A 21043-nucleotide genomic window follows, 5' to 3' on the forward strand; every position below is an offset into this window, starting at 1 on the left:
CACAACTTTTAGAAGACATCTGAAGGCAGCCTTGTATTGGGAAGTTTTTAATGTTTGACTTTTTATTATGTTTTTATATGTGCTGGAAGCCACCCAAAGTGGCTTGGGAAACCCAGGCAGATGGGTGGGGTACAAATAAAATAATCATCATTGTCATCATTTACTACTAATAGTACAGTGGTTACAGAGGCTTCAGGTTACAGACGCTTCAGGTTACAGACTCCGCTAACCCAGAAATAGTACCTCGGGTTAAGAACTTTGCTTCAGGATGAGAACAGAAATCACATGGTGGCGGCACCATGAGGTCCATGAGGATTAAAATGAGGAATTTTCTCCTTTCCAGAACTTTGGTTTCTTATTTCCATTTTTCTTGAGCATCAGGAACAGCCACACATAGAGAAAGATACTTGGTGGTGCGGGTGTTAATTCCTTTGGGGAAGAGCAATCAGAGAAGAATCCCTTCCTTCCCTCTACGCTTGCCCCCCCCCCAAACATTCAAATATTTTCTCTGTTTGACTTGCTTGCACATTTGTTCATAACTGAGAGACACTTTGCTTATGCTATTTTGCACACAGGACTATGTGGTCCTTTTGTTGGAGACAGACATGGGGATGTGCCTGCTTTGGTTCAGCTAATTGGATTTGATGACCTTTGAGTCCCAGCTCTGTGGGTGGAATTCAGTGTTGTGCTTTTCCTGTCATTCCATCTGCACAAGCATTCCTGCTTGCCAGGAGGAATGACACCCCCCCCCCACTTTCCCCATGCACAGTTCTGGGGGTTTTCCTGACCCCCCAGAGCCAATGTGAGGCACACATAGGGAGGAGAAGGAGGAAAGCCCTGTGGTGCAAGCAGAAGTCCTTGTGCAGAACCTCTGCTGACAAGGCTGTTTAGGACAATCCTGCCCTATGATGCTTTATGCATGAATCTGTTTAAGATACAGTAGCTCGCCTTTTTCTGACATGTCAAGCTACTTAGATTTGTAGCAGGTTGGCAATATAGTGTGTTATGGTGCAAATGCTGGCTCTTTATGCTCTTAATGTGTTATTCACTACTGCAGAACATTAAATTGTTAATGTTGATCTTGTCATAGTTACACATGCCCTGGTTACATCCAGATTTGACATCTGCAACTGCCCTATGTGGGGCTTTCCCTTCAAAAGGGTATGTAAGCTTCACTTGGTGTACAATGCAGCAGTGTGGCTGATTTATGGGGGCTAGGGTGTTTGGGTTTGGTTCCGGCTCAATTCAATGTGCAGGTTCTTGTCTTCAGAGCACTGAACAACTTGGAACTCTCTCCTCTTACATGAACCTGTACACATACTGCAGCTGACAGGTGAAGCAAGGGCAGCCCTACCATGAGCCACACTGAGCCACATGGAGATGGATGGAGCATCATGTACTCAATCTGCTGTCCATGGGGTCACTTGCCACCATTGCTTCCATGGCAATGTCTTGTTGGCTGGCTGGCCACCCAACTGCTGTTGCTCCTCCTATGGCTGCTTGGATGCCAGCCAACCCACCACCCAACCTGCTGTCTGCCTCTGCATGCTGCTATGTTGCTATGTTGCTAGCAACCAACCAGTCAGCAAGGCTTCTGCTGAACTCTGTTGACCTCTTGCCCTATCCTTGGCTCTTCCCCAGAGCAAGGCATTCTGGGTGTCGTGGCCCTAGCAAACACCTGCAGCACCTGCTGCCAGCTGGGAATTAAGTTTGAAGTTATTTTATGTTTTAAAATAATTTCCCATCATCATTACAAAGCAATAGTGGTGAAGGTGTTTTCAAGGCCACCTCACAGACAGATGCAGCACTGTGACCGTTGGGCTACCACAATGAAAGAAGTAAGCTGCTGGGAGGATGTCTTGCATCTCTGTGCTGAGGTCTAAGAATTTACTGGGCTCTGAGTCTGAAGAGAGACTCCCCAAATACCTCTTGGAGGTGGAAGGTCTCCCTCAGAGGAAGCAGAGACCATACTCTTGAGTGCCTCTGTGGTTCACAACTAGAACCCTGCCTCTTTAAATTCCTGAAACTTCACTTGTGTTGGGCTTTGGCAATCCCCAATCCTTTGGGGGTGTAAGTGTTCAAATAAGTTTTGAACCTCATCAGAACAACATCTGACTTCGCTGGCAATGAGCTCTCCTAGAGGGCCTGCAGAAGCTAATACTGACCCAGATCATTCTACCTGGAAACTTGCCATCCATTTTCATTGCTGAAAATCGGCTGTTGAATTTCACCCTCCTTTCTTAGCACCTTATGGCTTCTTTGGAATAAAACAACATAGACATATGCAATTGTTTTCTTCACCCTGTTCTGAATGGTGAGAAATCCAGTACAATCTTTGCTGGCTCTGATTCTTCTGAAAATGAGAAAACTGCAGGCTTATTTATTTATTTATCTTATTTGTACACAGCTTAATGTAAATAGAATTTCTAAGCTGTTTACAAAGAATATAAAATGTTCATTAAAATTTACACTGTTTTGGAGAGTTATATGTATGAAGTAAATATTTTTTAAAATGCAACTCCAAAGCTACACCACTCATTTCTTTTTATGAAGGACTGGATTGTGGTCAAATTCCAAAACTATTTCTTTGTTACTTACCCTAATTCAGCAGTGTTAACATAGCAGAATATCTTCAATACTACTGTCAGGGGTTCAGGAGCAGAGGCACAGGAGAGGGAGGAAATAGAGAGCGAGGGGGAGGAGTCCGAAGGAAATGTCAGCGATGACAGCGGTCCGAGGTCTCTGAGTCTTTCCAGTGAATCGGAAGATTCACAGAAAGGGGCTCCCATGGTCAGGGCAAGGGGGGTGCCTAGGGGGACACCCCAGGAAGAAGGGGCCAGAGGGGATTCAGAGAGCAGCAGCTGGAAATCCGGACCAGCGTCCACACCAGAGGGCAGTAAGGGGGAGGAGTCCCAGGCATCGGGATCAGGCGGCGGACTACCAGCGGGAGGACATGAGCCAGGAGTGGCCACGCCTCCATCGGAGAGCGAGGAAACGGTCGAGAGGAAGGTTGAAGGCTGCGCGCGCGCGCCAAGTTCAAATGTACAGGAGGGCGCAGCAGTTGGCAGCCCGGATAGGGAGCCAGGTCCTAAAGCCCGCCGAAGAGAGCGGGAGGAGTCAGGGGGGTCAACGTCTGCGTCGGAAGAATCCAGGAAGGAAGGGACCCCGGGGGGTAGCAGGACCCAGAGGAGAAAGGAGAGACGGAAGAGGTGGAGTAAAGCTAGAGTCTTAAACTGGTGTACAGGAGGCGGAGATTCAGATGGAGCTTCGCCGGTCTAAATCCTAGACGTAGAGCTGGGGCGCTCCGGTTTGAAAATGGAAACTGTACTTCAATAAAGACTTTTGTACATTACTACCGGCTAGCGTTGGTCCTCTGTGAGCTGGGACCTAGAGCCAGCTCTGACAACTACTTTTGATTTTATAGTAGGATTTGAAATGAATATTGCTTTGTAACATCTCTACAGTACTGCCAACAGTGAATAAAATAGTCCCAGACAATTCTCATGCAGAACAGAACAGAAGCAGTGATCTGTGGGCCTGACAAGATGTCTCGGGAAGTGTGCTGTCTCCCCGGGGCTAAGATCCAAGATGTAACTGAACGACTGCAAGGAATCATAAAACCCACTGACAAATACCCCTTCCTCTTGGTTCATGTGGGAACCAATGACACTGCAAGCAATAGCCTCCAGAAGATCAAAAGAGACTACGAGGCTCTGGGCAGGAAATTGAAGCAATTAAATGCACAAATTGTCATCTCATCTGTCCTCCCAGTTGAACGACGTGGCCCAGGGAGAGAGGGAAAAATAGTGGAAGTGAACAGCTGGCTCCGCAAATGGTGTAAACAGGAACGGTTTGGATTCTTAGATCACGGACTGCAGTTTCTTGAAGATGGACTTCTGGCAAGCAATGGGCTGCACCTCACAACGGTTGGGAGGAATGTTTTTGCCAAAAATCTCAGAAACCTCATCAGGAGGGCTTTAAACTGACTAATGTGGGGGTGGGAGACAGAGCTCCTGAAGGTAGGAGTCTTATCAATTGATGAAGATGATCATCCAAATGTCATAGACCAAATGGAGCAAAGAGCACACAGACCTAGTGGTGGGAGGAAAAAATCCTTAAATAAGAGACACGGGGGAATGATTAATGGACTTCAATGTCTGTACACTAATGCACAAAGCATGGGAAATAAACAAGATGAGCCTGAGCTCTTGGTACAGCAAACTAAATATGACATAATAGGCATCACTGAAACCTGGTGGGATAAGTCCCACGATTAGAATGTAATAATGGAGGGGTACAATCTATTTCAGAGAAACAGACCAGACAAGAAAGGAGGAGGAGTGGCGTTATATGTCAGGGATGTGTATACCTGTGAAGAGATCCAAGATTTAGAACCTCAAAGCCAAAGTGAGAGCATTTGGGTCAAAAGTAAGGGAGAGAAGAATAACAGTGACCTCATTGTGGGAGTTTACTATAGATCCCCAAGCCAAACAGAGGACATAGATGATGCCTTCCTGGAACAGATGGCCAAGCATGCAAAAGGAAGGGAGATAGTAGTAATGGGGGACTTCAATTACCCGGATATTTGTTGGATGTCAAACTCAGCCAAGAGCATAAGGTCAAACAGATTCCTCACTGGCCTTGCAGACAATGTCATTGTCCAGAAAGTGGGAGAAGCAACAAGAGGAACAGCCATTTTAGATCTGGTCCTAACCAATGTTGATGACCTGGTTAGTGGGGTAGAAGTGGAAGGATCATCAGGCGCGAGTGATCAGTGGAAAGGAGCAGCCAAGCATACTAGGACTCAATTTCTTGACTTTAAGAAAGCCGACTTCATAAAACTTAGGGAAGTGCTGGGTGAGATCCCATGGACAGTAATACTAAAAGGAAAAGGAGTTCATGATGGCTGGGAGTTTGTTAAGAGGGAGATAGTAAAAGCACAACTTCAGGCAATACCAATGAGATGGAAACATGGAAGGTACCTAAAGAAGCCAGGGTGGCTATCTAAAGAACTTTTAACTGAGTTAAGATTAAAAAAGGATGTGTACAAAAAAAGAAAAAGGGGGGAAACCACCAAAGAGGAATTCAAACAAATAGCCAGCACGTGCAGACACAAAGTCAGAAAAGCTAAAGCACAGAATGAAGTCAGGCTTGCTAGAGAGGTTAAAAGCAACAAAAAAGGCTTTTATGGGTATGTTCGTAGCAAAAGGAAGAACAAAGAAACAGTGGGGTCACTCAGAGGAGAAGATGGTGAAATGCAAACAGGGGACACAGAAAGGGCTGAACTCCTCAATGCCTTCTTTGCCTCAGTCTTCTTTGATAAAGAAAACAATGCCCGACCTGAAGAATTTGGAGCAAATGATTCAGCAGAGGAAACACAGCCCAGAATAACTAAGGAGATAGTACAAGAATACTTGGCTAGTCTAGATGTATTCAAGTCTCCAGGGCCAGATGAACTGCATCCAAGAGTATTAAAAGAACTGGCAGATGTGATCTCAGAACCATTGGCAGTCATCTTTGAGAATTCCTGGAGAACAGGCGAAGTCCCGGCAGACTGGAGGAGGGCAAATGTTGTCCCTATTTTCAAAAAGGGGAAAAGAGAGGACCCAAATAATTACCGCCCAGTCAGTCTGACATCAATACCAGGGAAGATTCTGGAGCAGATCATTAAGCAAACAGTCTGTGAGCACCTAGAAAGGAATGCTGTGATCACCAATAGTCAGCATGGATTTCTGAGAAATAAGTTATGTCAGACTAACCTGATCTCGTTTTTTGACAGAATTACAAGCCTGGTAGATGAAGGGAACGCAGTGGATGTAGCCTACCTTGATTTCAGCAAGGCATTCGACAAGGTGCCCCATGATATTCTTGTAAAGAAGCTGGTAAAATGCGGTCTTGACTATGCTACCACTCAGTGGATTTGTAACTGGCTGACTGACCGGACCCAAAGGGTGCTCATCAATGGTTCCTCTTCATCCTGGAGAAGAGTGACTAGTGGGGTGCCACAGGGTTCTGTCTTGGGCCCGGTCTTATTCAACATCTTTATCAACGACTTGGATGATGGACTCAAGGGCATCCTGATCAAATTTGCAGATGACACCAAACTGGGAGGGGTGGCTAACACCCCAGAGGACAGGATCACACTTCAAAACGACCTTGACAGATTAGAGAACTGGGCCAAAACAAACAAGATGAATTTTAACAGGGAGAAATGTAAAGTATTGCACTTGGGCAAAAAAAATGAGAGGCACAAATACAAGATGGGTGACACCTGGCTTGAGAGCAGTACATGTGAAAAGGATCTAGGAGTCTTGGTTGACCACAAACTTGACATGAGCCAACAGTGTGACGCGGCAGCTAAAAAAGCCAATGCAATTCTGGGCTGCATCAATAGGAGTATAGCATCTAGATCAAGGGAAGTTATAGTGCCACTGTATTCTGCTCTGGTCAGACCTCACCTGGAGTACTGTGTCCAGTTCTGGGCACCACAGTTCAAGAAGGACACTGACAAACTAGAACGTGTCCAGAGGAGGGCAACCAAAATGGTCAAAGGCCTGGAAACGATGCCTTATGAGGAACGGCTAAGGGAGCTGGGCATGTTTAGCCTGGAGAAGAGGAGGTTAAGGGGTGATATGATAGCCATGTTCAAATATATAAAAGGATGTCACATAGAGGAGGGAGAAAGGTTGTTTTCTGCTGCTCCAGAGAAGCGGACACGGAGCAATGGATCCAAACTACAAGAAAGAAGATTCCACCTAAACATTAGAAAGAACTTCCTGACAGTAAGAGCTGTTTGACAGTGGAATTTGCTGCCAAGGAGAGTGGTGGAGTCTCCTTCTTTGGAGGTCTTTAAGCAGAGGCTTGACAACCATATGTCAGGAGTGCTCTGGTGGTGTTTCCTGCTTGGCAGGGGGTTGGACTCGATGGCCCTTGTGGTCTCTTCCAACTCTATGATTCTATGATTATGATTCTAATTTCTAAATCAGCTAAACCAGGGGTGGCTGGTGCCCATCAAGAATGGTGAAGCAGAAGGCAAGGAGGCCAACAGCAGATGGAGCCAAAGACAACGATAGCCTGAGCCAACTAGTTCTGGTTTTGTCCCCGTCTCCCTGCCAAGTTCTGCAAGGGCAACACAGAGACTAAGGACGAGGAAGATGATAACCAGGGCCACCCCCCTGAGTCGGTTATAAGTAAAGAGGCAGGCAGGTGTGGGTTGGTTGAAGACAAACTTAAGTTGATGGGGCAGTACCCCATTTGCTCTTATGGACCAGCCTCCACAGAAGTAAACCAGGCCATTGACTAAGCTTTCTTTAATCAGGAGTTAGCCCTAATTTGTACACCATGTGAGCATAATGGAAACTTATGAACACGGCAATCCCTTTCTTTCAATGGGCAAAAGAGAATTACATGCCTAACTTTTTGTTTTAAATTAAGTGGGATTAAGGACCACTTTACAAATTGTGAGGCAGCAAACCCAAGTTTACCACTAACAACTGCAGCTAACCAGGGCTCCTGAATAAGTTCCCTGTTCATTTCTCCTGTGCATCTAACTCATTCACACTTTATTTAGGACCTACACCCCAAAATGCAGTATAATGCTAGAAAGCTTAACTTTGCTTGGAATGAGCCCTATACATATTTATTAGACAGGCCTTCAGTTTCTTTGAGTTTTCCTACAGCAAGTCCCCAACTCCTTAAGTGAATGTTCCCTACCCATTGTGGATTTCATTATATTTGACCAAGGAAAAGAAACACGAGGAAATGGCAGATATGTAAGAAACACACATTTTTTCCCCTGGTTGATGAGAGAGAATCCTCTGAGTTCTGATAGCTATGTTACTACTTCTTCTCTCCCCTCCCCCAATTCCCCATATCCTTTTTGCAGGACTTTTAATTTTTATTTGAAAGTACTGTAACCAAACAAAAGATGAGAAATGTCTGGGTAAAGGAGCTTGCTAAAGGTTACCCCCCCCCCAAAAAAAAGGTTCTCAGACTAAAGGGTTTCAAAATCTGGGGGCATAATTAATGTCCAATTCTGTGTTAAGTGCTTGCTACTTTGTCGGATGTATTCTGTAGAGTCTTCACTAAATTATCCTAGCAACTGTTGCTAGGTAACATTGTTTACTTCATAGCATCAGAGCAACAAGAGGGTCACAGATCAGTTCAGTATTATTATCATCTGAGTTACACTAATAAGGTTTTTATTATATGTCTTAAATTATTTTTTTCTCTTTTCTGCCCTCCCAGGGAATGTTATTGTCTATGGGAATACAATTGACACTTACACTGCTATAGCAGCTCTCCTATCATTAGGAATTAATGGCAGCCTCATACATCTTGTGCATCCTCCATTGTGCTCAAATGTTACTTCTCTTAATAACAACGCAATAGAAAATGCTGTCCAGAGAGCCCTGTCCAGAGCTGGTGTGACTGTGTATCATGACAGTCTGCTGGCTCAGTGGAATGATGGCACCCACCCGGACCCAATTGAGTTTGCATCTTTCACTACTAATACAAAGCCATTCCGATTGCAGTGTTCTGTAAGTATATATGTCTTTGTTATGTAACATCCTTCCATTAAGCAGAGCCACTGAACTATTGAATTAAAAGGATGCAACAATCCACAGGGACATCCTCTTGTACAATGAAATGAAAAAGAGCTGTGCAGGGGCATTTCCTTGTGGTGGCTGAATTTTTAAAACACAAATCAACTTTTAAAATAAATTTTCATAACTTGTTTTTATTTTAATGTTCATTTAAAAATGTCTAATAAATGCATGTAAACATTGCTGTTTTCTGAGAACTGAGCCCATGTCAGAATGATAATTAAAGGTATTGCTTTGCCAAATTGTCATGAAGTTTAGGTTTTGATGCAAAAGTTGCTGGTAGAGAGGTGGGAAGATCCACCCAAAAACTAACCCTCTCCTGTTCCCTCTGCCTATTTTTTCACATCTAAAGCAGTCAGTGTTTCTCCAAATTGCTGTTCCTTCAGCAGTCGCTGCCCTTGAAAGAGTCAGAAGCTAATCAGGAATCATGTAGTAAATACTGATACCACGTGCAGCTATAGGATTATGTCATGCTAGATGAAGCCCTTTTCATCGCCCTCACTCTGAAGGTGAAGGTGTGCATGGAAGGAGAAAAAGCTTCCACATTCTGTTTGTGGTTTCAACGTCCTCCAAGCCTAGCCCTGTGCAATTATATTTGACCAGCTGAGAAAAAGAAGGTGGATCTAGATGCACATTCAAAATCAACACCCTGTTAAATATTAATACAATGTAGGTGAATGATATCATCACTTGGATGCCCATCTGGATACAGATGTTCTCCATCTGCATTTCATTATTTTCAGTGGACATATATTCAGATGATTATCAAAATGCACACATTATGGTCAAGTACATTTGACAGGTGAGAAATGACTTAACTGGGGAATTAAATTAATGTATTCTCCCCCCATTAAAATAATATAATTGGTGTTTTGATTAATTATTTGGTTTAAATGTTGATTAGAGTCAACTGATGAATTAAATTAATACTTGGGGAGTGCTTAGGAAATTGTAACTATATGCTATGTTTTTGGTTTTGCTTATGTTTGTTTATGCTAATAATGAAAGGAAGAAATAGATAAATTAATGGATTACTGTGTTTTGTACATAAGTCAGAAATTTATGGAGCAGTAAGATTACATCTTTCTCAGTTAAGATGTCACCAAAAAGATACCCAAAGGGGAAAGAGTCCCAGGAAGAACAGCATGGGTTTCCTAATTTACAAAGCATTTCAGACAATAAACAGAGCAATTTAATTTAAGAAAATTACAGCACAAGGCTATCTGCCTTCCCTATTCCAATTTGCTATGGCAATCGAACCATTCACCATTGCAACAATGGAAGATTCACAAATATGAGGGATCAAGCTTAAAATGGGTCAGATTAGGATCTTCCTATATACAACTGATGCCACATTGTCTTTAGAAAGCCCTAGGGAATCTTTAAATCATGGGTTCCAAATAATTGACAAGTATGGAGCTGTATCAGCATACACAACCAGAAAGTGGAAATTGTTTCACTTGGGGTCCCTTTGCTCAACATTATACGTTGGAAATTAGTAACCAACTGGTTATACACATATGTATAAAATTAGGTAACAATATCAAAAAGAGAGGGAACTATTGTTCAAAAAAATAAAAGTGGATTTTTGTAAATAGGAAAAACTGAATTTGTCATGAATGCCTCAGATAAATGCTATCAAGACTGCGATCATACAATGAGTACACAGGAACTAAAAGTTTGGCAGAAAATTCTTGATAAATGTATATAGCAGGATATGTCTCACAAGAATAACCAATAATACTAGCTGAATTTGATTAAAAATATGCCTTGTACAAGATAGGGTAAAGATTCATATCAGTTGGACAACTTAATGCCCCATTTGAAACATTAAGGTGAATGTCTAAAAATGAGAGGGGAAATTTATTAAAACAAAGTTAAATTCCACATTCATTATTGAAAAAATGGGTCAAGTACAAATGGGAAATTTTGTACTTTTATCTATATTAAGTCATCATATCTGAGTCAATCAGCTGTTGGATTTTGTTAACTAGGAAAAACATGTGTTATAAAATTTGGGTATCTAGTAAATAATGGACTGATGTTAATAAGACATGTAATTAGTCAAAAAAACAAGAGAACAGATTTTCCCATGGTTCCAATATCTGCTGTCTAAATTTGTAGGTTCAACCTGTGTGGTAAGGTATGGCTCCTTGGGGGGAAATTACATCAGATAATATGGCAAAAAGTATTTCGACCAAAAATTATAATTAATGGATTTAGGAAAAGGGACTCAGTAGTCAGAACAAGGTGGAAAAGAGATCTGGGGTTTAGTATTTCCGTGCAGAAATTGGTCAAGATTTGGAGCTCTGTGAGAGAATCCTCACTCAGCTTATCAGTAAGAAAAGCTCAATATAAACAGCTTTTATGCTGGTACTTAATTTGAGCTAGGTTCAATAAAATCTACTCATAAATCATTTTAAATGCTGGAAGTGCTCAGCCAAAACTATGCAATTATTACATATGTGGTGGGAATGTCGAGTCACCTATGATTTTTGGAGGAAAATTATATATATAATAATAGCAGTGACAAAATTTACTTTGAGACTGCCCCTTGTGCTGATTGAATTAGATTAAGAGAATATCACTGGAAATTTGATATCTCTATTCAAGAGAATCAACATGGCGGAAATATGTCAGACCATGTATGTCTTTAGATTATGGAGCATTTTGGCCAGATCCACCTCTACTGATAAATAAATGAATAAATCTATTCCAAGTTGTATCAAAAGATTCAGTGTTTGTTATTTTCAATTGCCCTAAACAGAACAAGTCTGTTTTTTCTGCTGGGCTATGCTATGCTCCACACCCTTTCATACCATGACAATGTCCAAGGAGACTTCCATTTTTTAGCAGCCTCAAGCCTACCTGCTATTATCAAGCAAATAATCAGATCCTTGGACAACAGAGCTTCATTTAAGCTAATAAGTGCTAATTGGATCCATCAATATTTCTCACCCCATAATTTCTGAGATCTCCTTAAAGACACATAACTAAAATGCATGAAGCAGTAGTCACTCCCAATGCATATGAAAATATGTGCCTAAGTTGTTGCACCTTCTCTAACATATGTGTGGACTTGATAACTTGATGTCCCTCAATGGGGCACAATAACCCCAGTGGATTGCCTTTATGGCAGGGATGGGGAACCTCCAGCCCAAGGGTCACATTTGGTCTGGCATAAGTCCCAATTTGGCCCACAAGCCATTTTCTCCAAACCATAACTACCTGTCCTACACCTGACATCATATGTGACATCAGGTGTGAGGCAGGTAGAGGTGCAACTGCATCAGCCATGTGACAGAGTTCCCCATGGAAATTGCACAGCTGACCCCTGCAGATTGCAGACTCAAAGTCACGGCCCCTTAGCTGAAAGTGGGTGCCTTCAAGCATGATGATTAGTGTAGCTGCATCTGAAGGACACCATGTTGGCGCTGCCTGTTTTACAGGAGGACTAATTACCGCCTTATTTTTAGGCATTCTTTAACTTTACTGAAAAAAGAGTGGATTATGAGACCTTCAAGGCAATTAATGATGCATGTCTTGTTTACGACGGGAGGCTTGTGATTGATACCAACTTCCATACTAATGATATCGCCATCAGAGCTGCAGGTTCTTTAACCAAGTTCTCCAATATATACTATGCCAATGAATGGACACACAGCAATTTCAGCTCAAAAGAGGTTGGCTTCCAGCTTGCTGCAACCATGCTAAATCTTTTTGATCCAACTCTGGAGCCAGTTTTTGAACCCCCAGAAGATTTGGATAGACTCATCCCTATATACAAGGGGTGCAAAGTTCAAGGTGGGCCAAGAACATTCCTTTTCATTGTCTAGCATTTCTATAATATTTTCATCTTGTGCAGCATGAAATGTGAAGTGGAGGAAATTAACATTTGTATAAGGCAGGGGTAGTCAACCTTTTCATACCTACCACCCACTAATGCATCTTTCTTGGTGGTAAAAATTTCTTACCGCCCACCAGTGCTTGATGGAAGGAGGATTCAGCTTGTGCCGTAGAACCCCAAAAAGTCCACCTAGAATCCTGAAACACCCACTAGTGGGCGGTAGGAACCAGGCTGACAACCCCTGGTATAGGGTGTATAAAGTATCAGTTTAGAAAAATATTGTTCCTATATCTTAATATCAGGAGGATTTTTTCCCCCAGGCAGAATTTTTTCTCATGAACATTGGCATAGATGTCAAGTGCAAATTCATATATAGATATAGTTCCATGCCACCACTATCACTGAGCTGTGTAAGATTCCAGGGGTTCTAGGTGCTTCCACATGGTTCAGATGAACCTATGAAACAACAGCAAGGTACTACCTGTTCTTGCTCCAATCACCATGGCATTGTTTTAGAAATAACAAAAAAAATGTAACAAAGAGTTTTAAACTTGGAATTATCATATTTTATGATTAACAAATTAGCTGTCATATATGCTGGCAGCCATTATAGAGATCTTCACAACACCTCTCATTGCTTCTGACAGGTGGTGTTCTACCTGGAAAATATAATTATGTGCATATTTTTAAACCTGGAATTCCTTCTCGCTTGGATGTACAAGAATCACAACCTAATTATGTAAGTTCTAAAAATATGTGAGTCGTGTAAAGCAGGCCTATGTGATCTGGTACTGCTGCAGCTTTCAGTTTTCTAGGAAATCTGTGGCTGTATTGTAAGCCACACAAAGCGATGCAATGATAGCGAAAACTTTACCACCTGAACTTCTCTGTGTGTTTAGGGTAAGGTGACAACCTTACTCAGTGCCCTCCAGTGTTGTGGGTGACCTGGTGTATGTCCTCTTCAGTAAAAACACAGGACACTAAGGGTGATATTCAGTGACAGTCCTACTCAGAGTAGATTCACTGAGGTTGCCAGATATGGGTCTGCTCTGAGTAGGACTTAGCTGAATACCACCCTTAACATTTAACTACAGCTAATTTTGCATCGAATAGCAAGACAGACGGTGTTATTGTGTATAATCCACAACTTCCTAGATATCCAAGAGTATTGATGATAAAAACCCCTCTTTATACTCCAAGAGTATACTCCAAGAGTATTGATGATAAAAATCCCTCTTTATAGAATCATAGAGTTGGAAGAGACCACAAGGGCCATCGAGTCCAACCCCCTGCCAAGCAGGAAACACCATCAGAGCACTCCTGACATATGGTTGTCAAGCCTCTGCTTAAAGACCTCCAAAAAAGGAGACTCCACCACACTCCTTGGCAGCAAATTCTACTGTCGAACAGCTCTTACTGTCAGGAAGTTCTTCCTAATGTTTAGGTGGAATCTTCTTTCTTGTAGTTTGGATCCATTGCTCCGTGTCCGCTTCTCTGGAGCAGCAGAAAACAACCTTTCTCCCTCCTCTATGTGACATCCTTTTATATATTTGAACATGGCTATCCTATCACCCCTTAACCTCCTCTTCTCCAGGCTAAACATGCCCAGCTCCCTTAGCCGTTCCTCATAAGGCATCGTTTCCAGGCCTTTGACCATTTTGGTTGCCCTCCTCTAGACATGTTCCAGTTTGTCAGTGTCCTTCTTGAACTGTGGTGCCCAGAATTGGACACAGTACTTTAGCAATATGCTGTCCAACTTTGTTTTCCTCTGTCTGCTGTCACAACTGTTTTCTTAATTTATCACAGGGGATGGCAATCACAACAGGAGATGCGATAAAGGGAAACTACTTCAGAATACATGTCAACCAGTACAGTATGATAGAAACAATTACCTGCTTTTCAAAGGATCCTGTTCCTGTCTCCAACTACATCTGTTTATTTGCACAGCACGAGCGTCTTCTTAATAATCTTTGTTCTCGCTGGAGGGAAGGACTGATCACTGATCTCTACAGGTGAGTTAATTTTAGTATATAAAGTCTGTCTTAATTCAGTTATTATTGGGGCACTTTTGGCAAAGCTCCTCCTCCTGGTTGTAGGCAGGAGCAGAAATAAGAACCCCTGTCTGGTTAGATGAACACAAGGTCCATGGAGAGCACTGCACAGATAAATCCCAGCTCCCCTGGTACTGCTGGACTAATTGATTTATCATTCATTTATTTAACAGTTACACCTCACTTTTCCTTCCAGGAACTTAATGTTTCAATGTGAGCCAATGGATGCTGAATGAGTGTACAAGTGTCGCAGCAGTTTTAGCAATCTGGTTTGCATTGGGGTGGGTGTGTTTTTTTAATATTTACAGTGCTATTCCAATGAAACTTGAGCTGACTTCACCATGGTTTATGTTATGTACTCACCCTGGGCCAGCAGGGGGATACTGTAGATAGATTTCACTCAGGTCCACATATGCAAATAAGGAATTGAAAGTGACTTTCAGTGACTGGATAGTTACAGAAAGTGGTTACTGTTGCGTTCTAGTGGAGCTCTATATAAACAGGCTGGCTGAACCCTTCAGTTCAGGCCTGTGAATAAACAAGAGCTGTTTGAAGAATCGCTGTGTCATCTGATATGTTCACCCACAACTTAACAGTTTACCATGGGAATGTGGCATACACATAAAATGATGAAGCTGCTGGTGATAAAGGCATTGTCCTCTTCCCTGCCCCTGTTCTCCACTAATCCTCACAACAAGCCTGTGAAGTATGTTACACTGAGAGTTGGTGCCTGTCCCAAAGCCACTCAGTGAGCTTCATGGCTGAGTGAGGAACTGAACCCAGGCCTCCTTATAGTAAGAATCTAGTTCATTTCTTTGATGATTTGTAGTATAGAGCAAACACTATTAATATCTTAACCGATCTGCATTCAATGCTGGTGATGGAAATTCCCAAGATCAGTGTGCTTTGAGACCATGGGTGGTGTTCAATTAAGTTTTACTCAGAGTACACCTCTTAAAATCAATGAATACATCTAATTTACATCCATTAATATCAGGAAGCCTACTCTGAGTAAAACCTAGTTGACTACTACCTCATGCTACTTTTTCTAGAGGTGCCAGAACTCACCATGAACGCCTCCCTCATGCTCTTATAATGGCAATGGTGCCCACCTGAGAGGTGCTGGAACTGAGTTCTGGCAAGTTCCAGATGAAAAAAATGCCCTGCAACTAATACTCATGCAAGTAAAGGTAAAGGACCCCTGGACAGTTAAGTCCAGTCCAAGGGGACTCTGGGGTGTGGTGTTCATCTTGCCTCAGGCCAAGGGAGCCGGCGCTTGTCCACAGACAGCTTTCTGGGTCATGTGGCCAGCAGGACTAAACAGCTATTGATGCATGGAGCACACAGAAATGCTGTTTACCTTTCTGCCACAGTGGTACCTGTTTATGCAAGTATTCTGTGCTGGCTTGCCTGTTACCTGCAAGACAGCAGAGATGGTTGTAGCAAGCAACATAAGCCTCTTGAAATTTTTACATAATCCTGGTAGTATCATTAATGTCACAATAGCGCAAGGAAATTTATCAAAATATCCAATTTACATAGTGTCAGGGAACTGCCATCGGCAGGACAGGAGGTGCCAAGGCTCTCTGAGGTAGAGAGAGACTTGACACCTGAAGAGGGAACCAGTAGGGGGCGAACAGGAACGTCAAGGGAAGGAGAGTCGGAGGAATGGCTCAGAGATGCTTCCAGTGAAAACAGTGGGGAGGTCTCAGGACCTCCTATAGGAACACCCGTTCCTCGGCGGAAACTGTCACGCCGAGAGTCCAGAAGACGTGTTTCCGTTAAGGAGCTTTTATGTTGGAAACGTTTCCGAAAGCAGCCACTTTCGGATTCTGCTAGCGACTGACGCAGCCATGCTGGAGGGGCTCCGTCACAGGCAGAGGTTTGAGAAGCTGTTCAAACTCTGAGGGATTGCAATTTACACACAAGCAGCTCTTCATCCCATCACAGCAATCCGAAAGTCACCGACAGCTAGCTTGTGCCAGGGAGAGGCATCATGAGCGAACCAGCAGGAACCGGAGGGGCAGCTGGAGGAGGTCCAAGCCTGGAGGAAAGGTATAGGACGTTGGAAATCCAGCTTGCCTTGCAGACGGCGAGGCTGGAAGAAAGGAGGGCTCAGGATGCAGAGAGGGGGAGGGAGAAAGCCACCCCACTCAACAGAAAGATGCCAGGATTGGTGCAGAAATTTGGGGGGGACCCCAGGAACTACCATGCCTTTAGGACAGAGATGCAATATGCTCTCAATCTGCAGTTCGATGACTTCCCTGATGAGGAATCGCGAGTGGCTTTTGTAATTAGCCATCTCGAATCAGGGGCGAAGGACTGGGTTAGACCCTTGATGGCAGCAAATAATGAGATCCTAAAGGACGCGATGAAGTTTTTTCGTGCCATGGACCTGATGTTTTCCAGTGACATTGAGCAGGGAGGGGTGCGAAGGCAGTTAATGGCTTGCAAGCAGGGAAACAGGACTGTCCGTGAGTACTGGACTGAGTTCACTATGTTGATTCATCGATTGGGGTGGGACTTGTCTTCTGAGCCCATTCAAATGCTTTTCGAAGAAGGTCTGTCTTCGTCCTTGAAAGATGAACTTTCCCGGAACCCCAGAGCAGAGTCTATGGACCAGCTGACTAAAGCCGCGCTAGCCATAGGGGCGCGCCAGGAAGCGAGGGCTTTGGAGAAGCGGGAGGGGAAAGGAGAACGTTGGAGGGAGCTCCGCATTCCAGACATTCCAGAGCAGCCTTTCCCGCCGGCAGAGCCGATGGAAGTGGGAACAGCGCGTGCGCGCACAGTTTCAAACATCGGTGAAGGGTGGAAGAAAGAGGGAAAGGGCGGGAAGAAATGCTATCTCTGCCAACAGCCAGGACACTTTGCCAGAGTCTGTCCACGGAGAAAGGAATGGCAAGGCATGGCAGGAGCTGTTGGGGGAGAGGAGGAGGAAAGCACAGAGCAAGTAAAAGCCAACGCCTGGCTGCCGTCGGGGCACAGCAGCCAGGCTCAAAAGCAGTGAGAGTGCCCGCGCCAGAACCTCCCAGACCTGCTCTAGTGATAGAGGTGTTGCTAGAGCTGCCAAACGGACACCCCCTACAGATCAAGGCCCTGCTGGATTCAGGCAGCTCCTGTAATTTCATGAGTAAGGAGTTCGCAGCTGAGCACCAGATACAAACCCTCCCCTTAAGTAAACCCCTGCAGGTAACCACGATTGACGGCAGAGAGCTGTTGGGAGGAGAAGTGAACCAACAGACAGTTCCCATGATAATGAGGGTGGCAAGACACACCGAGAGGATAGCGTTTAATGTGGCCACATTGGGAGGAGCTCCCATAATTTTGGGGATGAGCTGGCTGGCACTACACGATCCTCTAGTGGGCTGGCACCAGAGGGTGGTCTCCTTTGGGTCGGCGCATTGCCTGGAACACTGCAAGCAGGGGAAGGATCCAGGGGGAGCCAAGCTCACCTTAGCTGGGATGGAGGTAATGAAGCAAGGGGAGGTGCCTCCGCAATATGCAGATCTGAGCAACGTATTTAGCGAAAGAGAAGCGGACAAACTGCCGCCGCATAGACCCTTTGACTGTCAAATCAACCTACTCCCGGGGGCTCAACTCCCAGTGGGCAAGCTGTACGCCATGTCAGACAGGGAGATGCAGGAGCTGAGGGAGTTCATTGACAAAAACCTGAAGAGGGGTTTCATCAGAGAGTCCCGAGCGGTGGGGGGCAGCCCAGTGTTTTTTGTGGACAAAAAAAACACAGATAAGCCGAGACTTGTAGTGGATTTCAGGGCCCTAAACGCCGTGTCGGAACCCCTGGCCTTTCCTATGCCCCGAATTGATGACATTCTGACCAGGGTGAGGAAGGGGAAGATTTTTACAAAACTGGACCTGCGGGGGGCGTATAATCTGATACGAATAAGGAAGGGGGATGAATGGAAGACCACCATGTTCACCCCTTTGGGAGCATTTGAATACCTCGTAATGCCCTTCGGTCTCCAAGCCGGCTCCGCATGTTTTCAAAGTTTTATCAACCACGTCCTGGGGCCGTTGCTCTACAAGAATTGTGTGGCCTTTTTGGATGACGTGTTGGTGTATTCGGAAAATGAAGAGCAGCATGTGAGGGACGTGAGAGAAGTGTTGGGCCGGCTGCAAGCCAATCAGCTGTGGGTGAAACTGGAGAAGTGCCAGTTTCATGCCAAGGAGGTGGAATTCCTGGGGTACCGCCTGTCAGACCAAGGATTGGCCATGGATCCAGGCAAAGTCCAGGCGGTGCTGGAATGGAAGACACCGAAAACCAAGAAGGATGTGCAAAGATTCCTGGGGTTTGGGAACTTTTATCGGAAGTTCATCAAGAATTTTGCACACTTGACGGCACCCATCACCGACTGCCTCAGTAGCAAGAAGAAATTTGTTTGGACGGCGGAGGCGGAGAGAGCTTTTGAAGAACTGAAAAGGGCTTTCGCTTCGGAAGAACAACTTCTGCATGTGGACCTACAGAAGCCCATGAGGGTGGAGACAGACGCGTCAGACAGAGCGGTGGGGGCTGTGCTTCTTCAGCCGGGAAGAAATACGTCAGAGTGGAGACCGTGTGCCTTTTTCTCGAGGAAGCTGAATAAGTCCGAGCGGAACTACACGGTGTATGACAGGGAACTACTTGCCATTCACGAAGCGTTCCGGAGGTGGAGACATTTATTGATTGGGGCACAACACAAGGTGCAAGTGTGCACCGACCACAAGAATTTGGAGTATTGGAGAACAGCTCGAGTACTCAACCAACGACAAGTGAGATGGGCACAGGAATTTTCCAAATTCCACTTCGAGATTTGTTATGTACCAGGCCCAGAGAACGTCAGGGCGGACGCTCTCTCACGCAAACCAGAGTACTTGGAAGGGGAGGGGGCAAGCGAAGAAAGACATGTCATTCCTGAGGACCGCTGGGTGTGTGGGGCGGCGCTGGTGGGGAGACGAGAGCTGGTAGAAGAAACGGAAACTGACGAATATGCCCAAAATAAGCTCAGAGGCCTCAGGGGAGAGGGTGAGAGCCCGGAGGGTTTTGAAGAAAGAAATGGGGCATTGTATTACAAAGGGGCACTGTATATACCAGAAGGTGAATTGAGAGGGAGGGTACTCAAGCAGTTGCATGATAGTCCCACGGCGGGACATTTTGGACAACACAAGACCATGTGGATGGTCACCAGGGAGTTTTGGTGGCCCAAGGTGAGGGAAGATGTAAAGGAGTATGTAAGAGGGTGTGACCAATGCCAGAGGGCCAAGGGGGAAAGAAGGGCGCCGGCAGGGTTATTGGAACCACTACCCACGCCAGAACGGCCTTGGGAGGCTGTATCAATAGATTTTATGACGGATCTGCCCAAATCCAAAGGGAAGACGGCCATCATGGTAGTAGTGGACCTGTTAACTAAGATGTGCCACTTTGTAGCATGTTCACATGCAGTCACAGCGGAAGAAACAGCGAAGTTGTTTGTAGAACACATCTTCCGGCTGCATGGCGCCCCCTTGAGGGTTGTCTCGGACCGCGGGAAACAATTTACTTCCAGGTTCTGGAGGAAGCTCATGAGCTTGCTGCACGTGGAAGTCAATTTTTCGACGGCCCGGCATCCTGAAACCAACGGGCAGGCGGAAAGAGCAAATGGCATCCTCCAACAATATCTGAGGTGTTATGTCAATGACAGAGGGAATGATTGGGTCGAAAAGCTGGCGCTGGCAGAATTTGCCTACAACAATGCGGAGCATGTGTCCACAGGGATGAGCCCCTTTTTGGCCAATTACGGGTGTCACCCCAGGGCATTCCCGGGGGAGGGAGGCGAGAGATGGAGCGTCCCAGCGGCCGAACATTTTGTAGAAGAGATGGAAGCGATCCATCGTCAGCTTCAGCTCAACTTAGAAAGGGCCAAGGCTCAATATAAGAAGCAGGCAGACAAGAACAGGAGGGAAGGTGAAACCATAAGGGTGGGGGATCAGGTGTGGTTGTCCACCCAAGGGTTGCCGTTCAAAGGGGGTTGTAAGAAATTAAGACCCAAGAGATTGGGACCCTTTGAGGTCATTCGGCAGGTCAACCCAGTGGCTTTCAAACTCCGGTTACCCAACCACATGAAATTGCATCCAGTGTTCCACAGGTCATTACTGTCACCGTACAAGGGGGGAGGTGAAGGGGAGCACATCAGGGGACCGGTCTTGGAAGAGAGGGAAAGCAGTAACCATGTAGCGGAAATCCTCGATTCCAGGTGGAAGGGCAATCAGGTGGAGTATTTAGTGGCGTGGGAAGGGGAACCGGAGTCAGAAAACACCTGGGTGACTGCAGAGGAGGTCAATGACGAGGTTTTAACAGAAACGTTCCACCAAAGATTCCCGCGGAAACCACAGCCGGTAGCAAGGTTTAGAAGGGAGTATTTCGGCACCACAGACGAGGAAGAGGAACTGGAAGGATTCGCGGAGTCGGAGTTGGAAGAAGGAACGGACTCAGATGACGAGGAGTACCGAGAGACTAGGAACCACAACAAGTGGAGAAAGGTGTTCGAAACTTCAGACGATGAGGA

The 21043-nt window shown here is 45.0% G+C and overlaps 1 protein-coding gene across 7 annotated transcripts in view; it reads left to right on the top strand.

Moving 5' to 3' along the window:
- CFAP61 (cilia and flagella associated protein 61) overlaps window positions 1-21043 on the top strand; it is a 119990-nt gene that overhangs the window by 84946 nt on the left and 14001 nt on the right. For 6 of the 7 annotated variants that reach the window (XM_083448551.1, XM_083448550.1, XM_083448554.1 and 3 more), the window contains 4 exons: window positions 8248-8540; window positions 12083-12410; window positions 13101-13192; window positions 14260-14465. In XM_083448551.1, the coding sequence (XP_083304677.1) occupies window positions 8248-8540; window positions 12083-12410; window positions 13101-13192; window positions 14260-14465 (919 nt within the window). The remainder of the gene's footprint in view (window positions 1-8247; window positions 8541-12082; window positions 12411-13100; window positions 13193-14259; window positions 14466-21043) is intronic. The other variant, XR_014513125.1, reaches the window with a different exon arrangement.

This window comes from Podarcis tiliguerta, assembly GCF_965153285.1.
Source record: "Podarcis tiliguerta genome assembly, chromosome: 7".
NCBI classification, from domain to species: domain Eukaryota; kingdom Metazoa; phylum Chordata; class Lepidosauria; order Squamata; family Lacertidae; genus Podarcis; species Podarcis tiliguerta.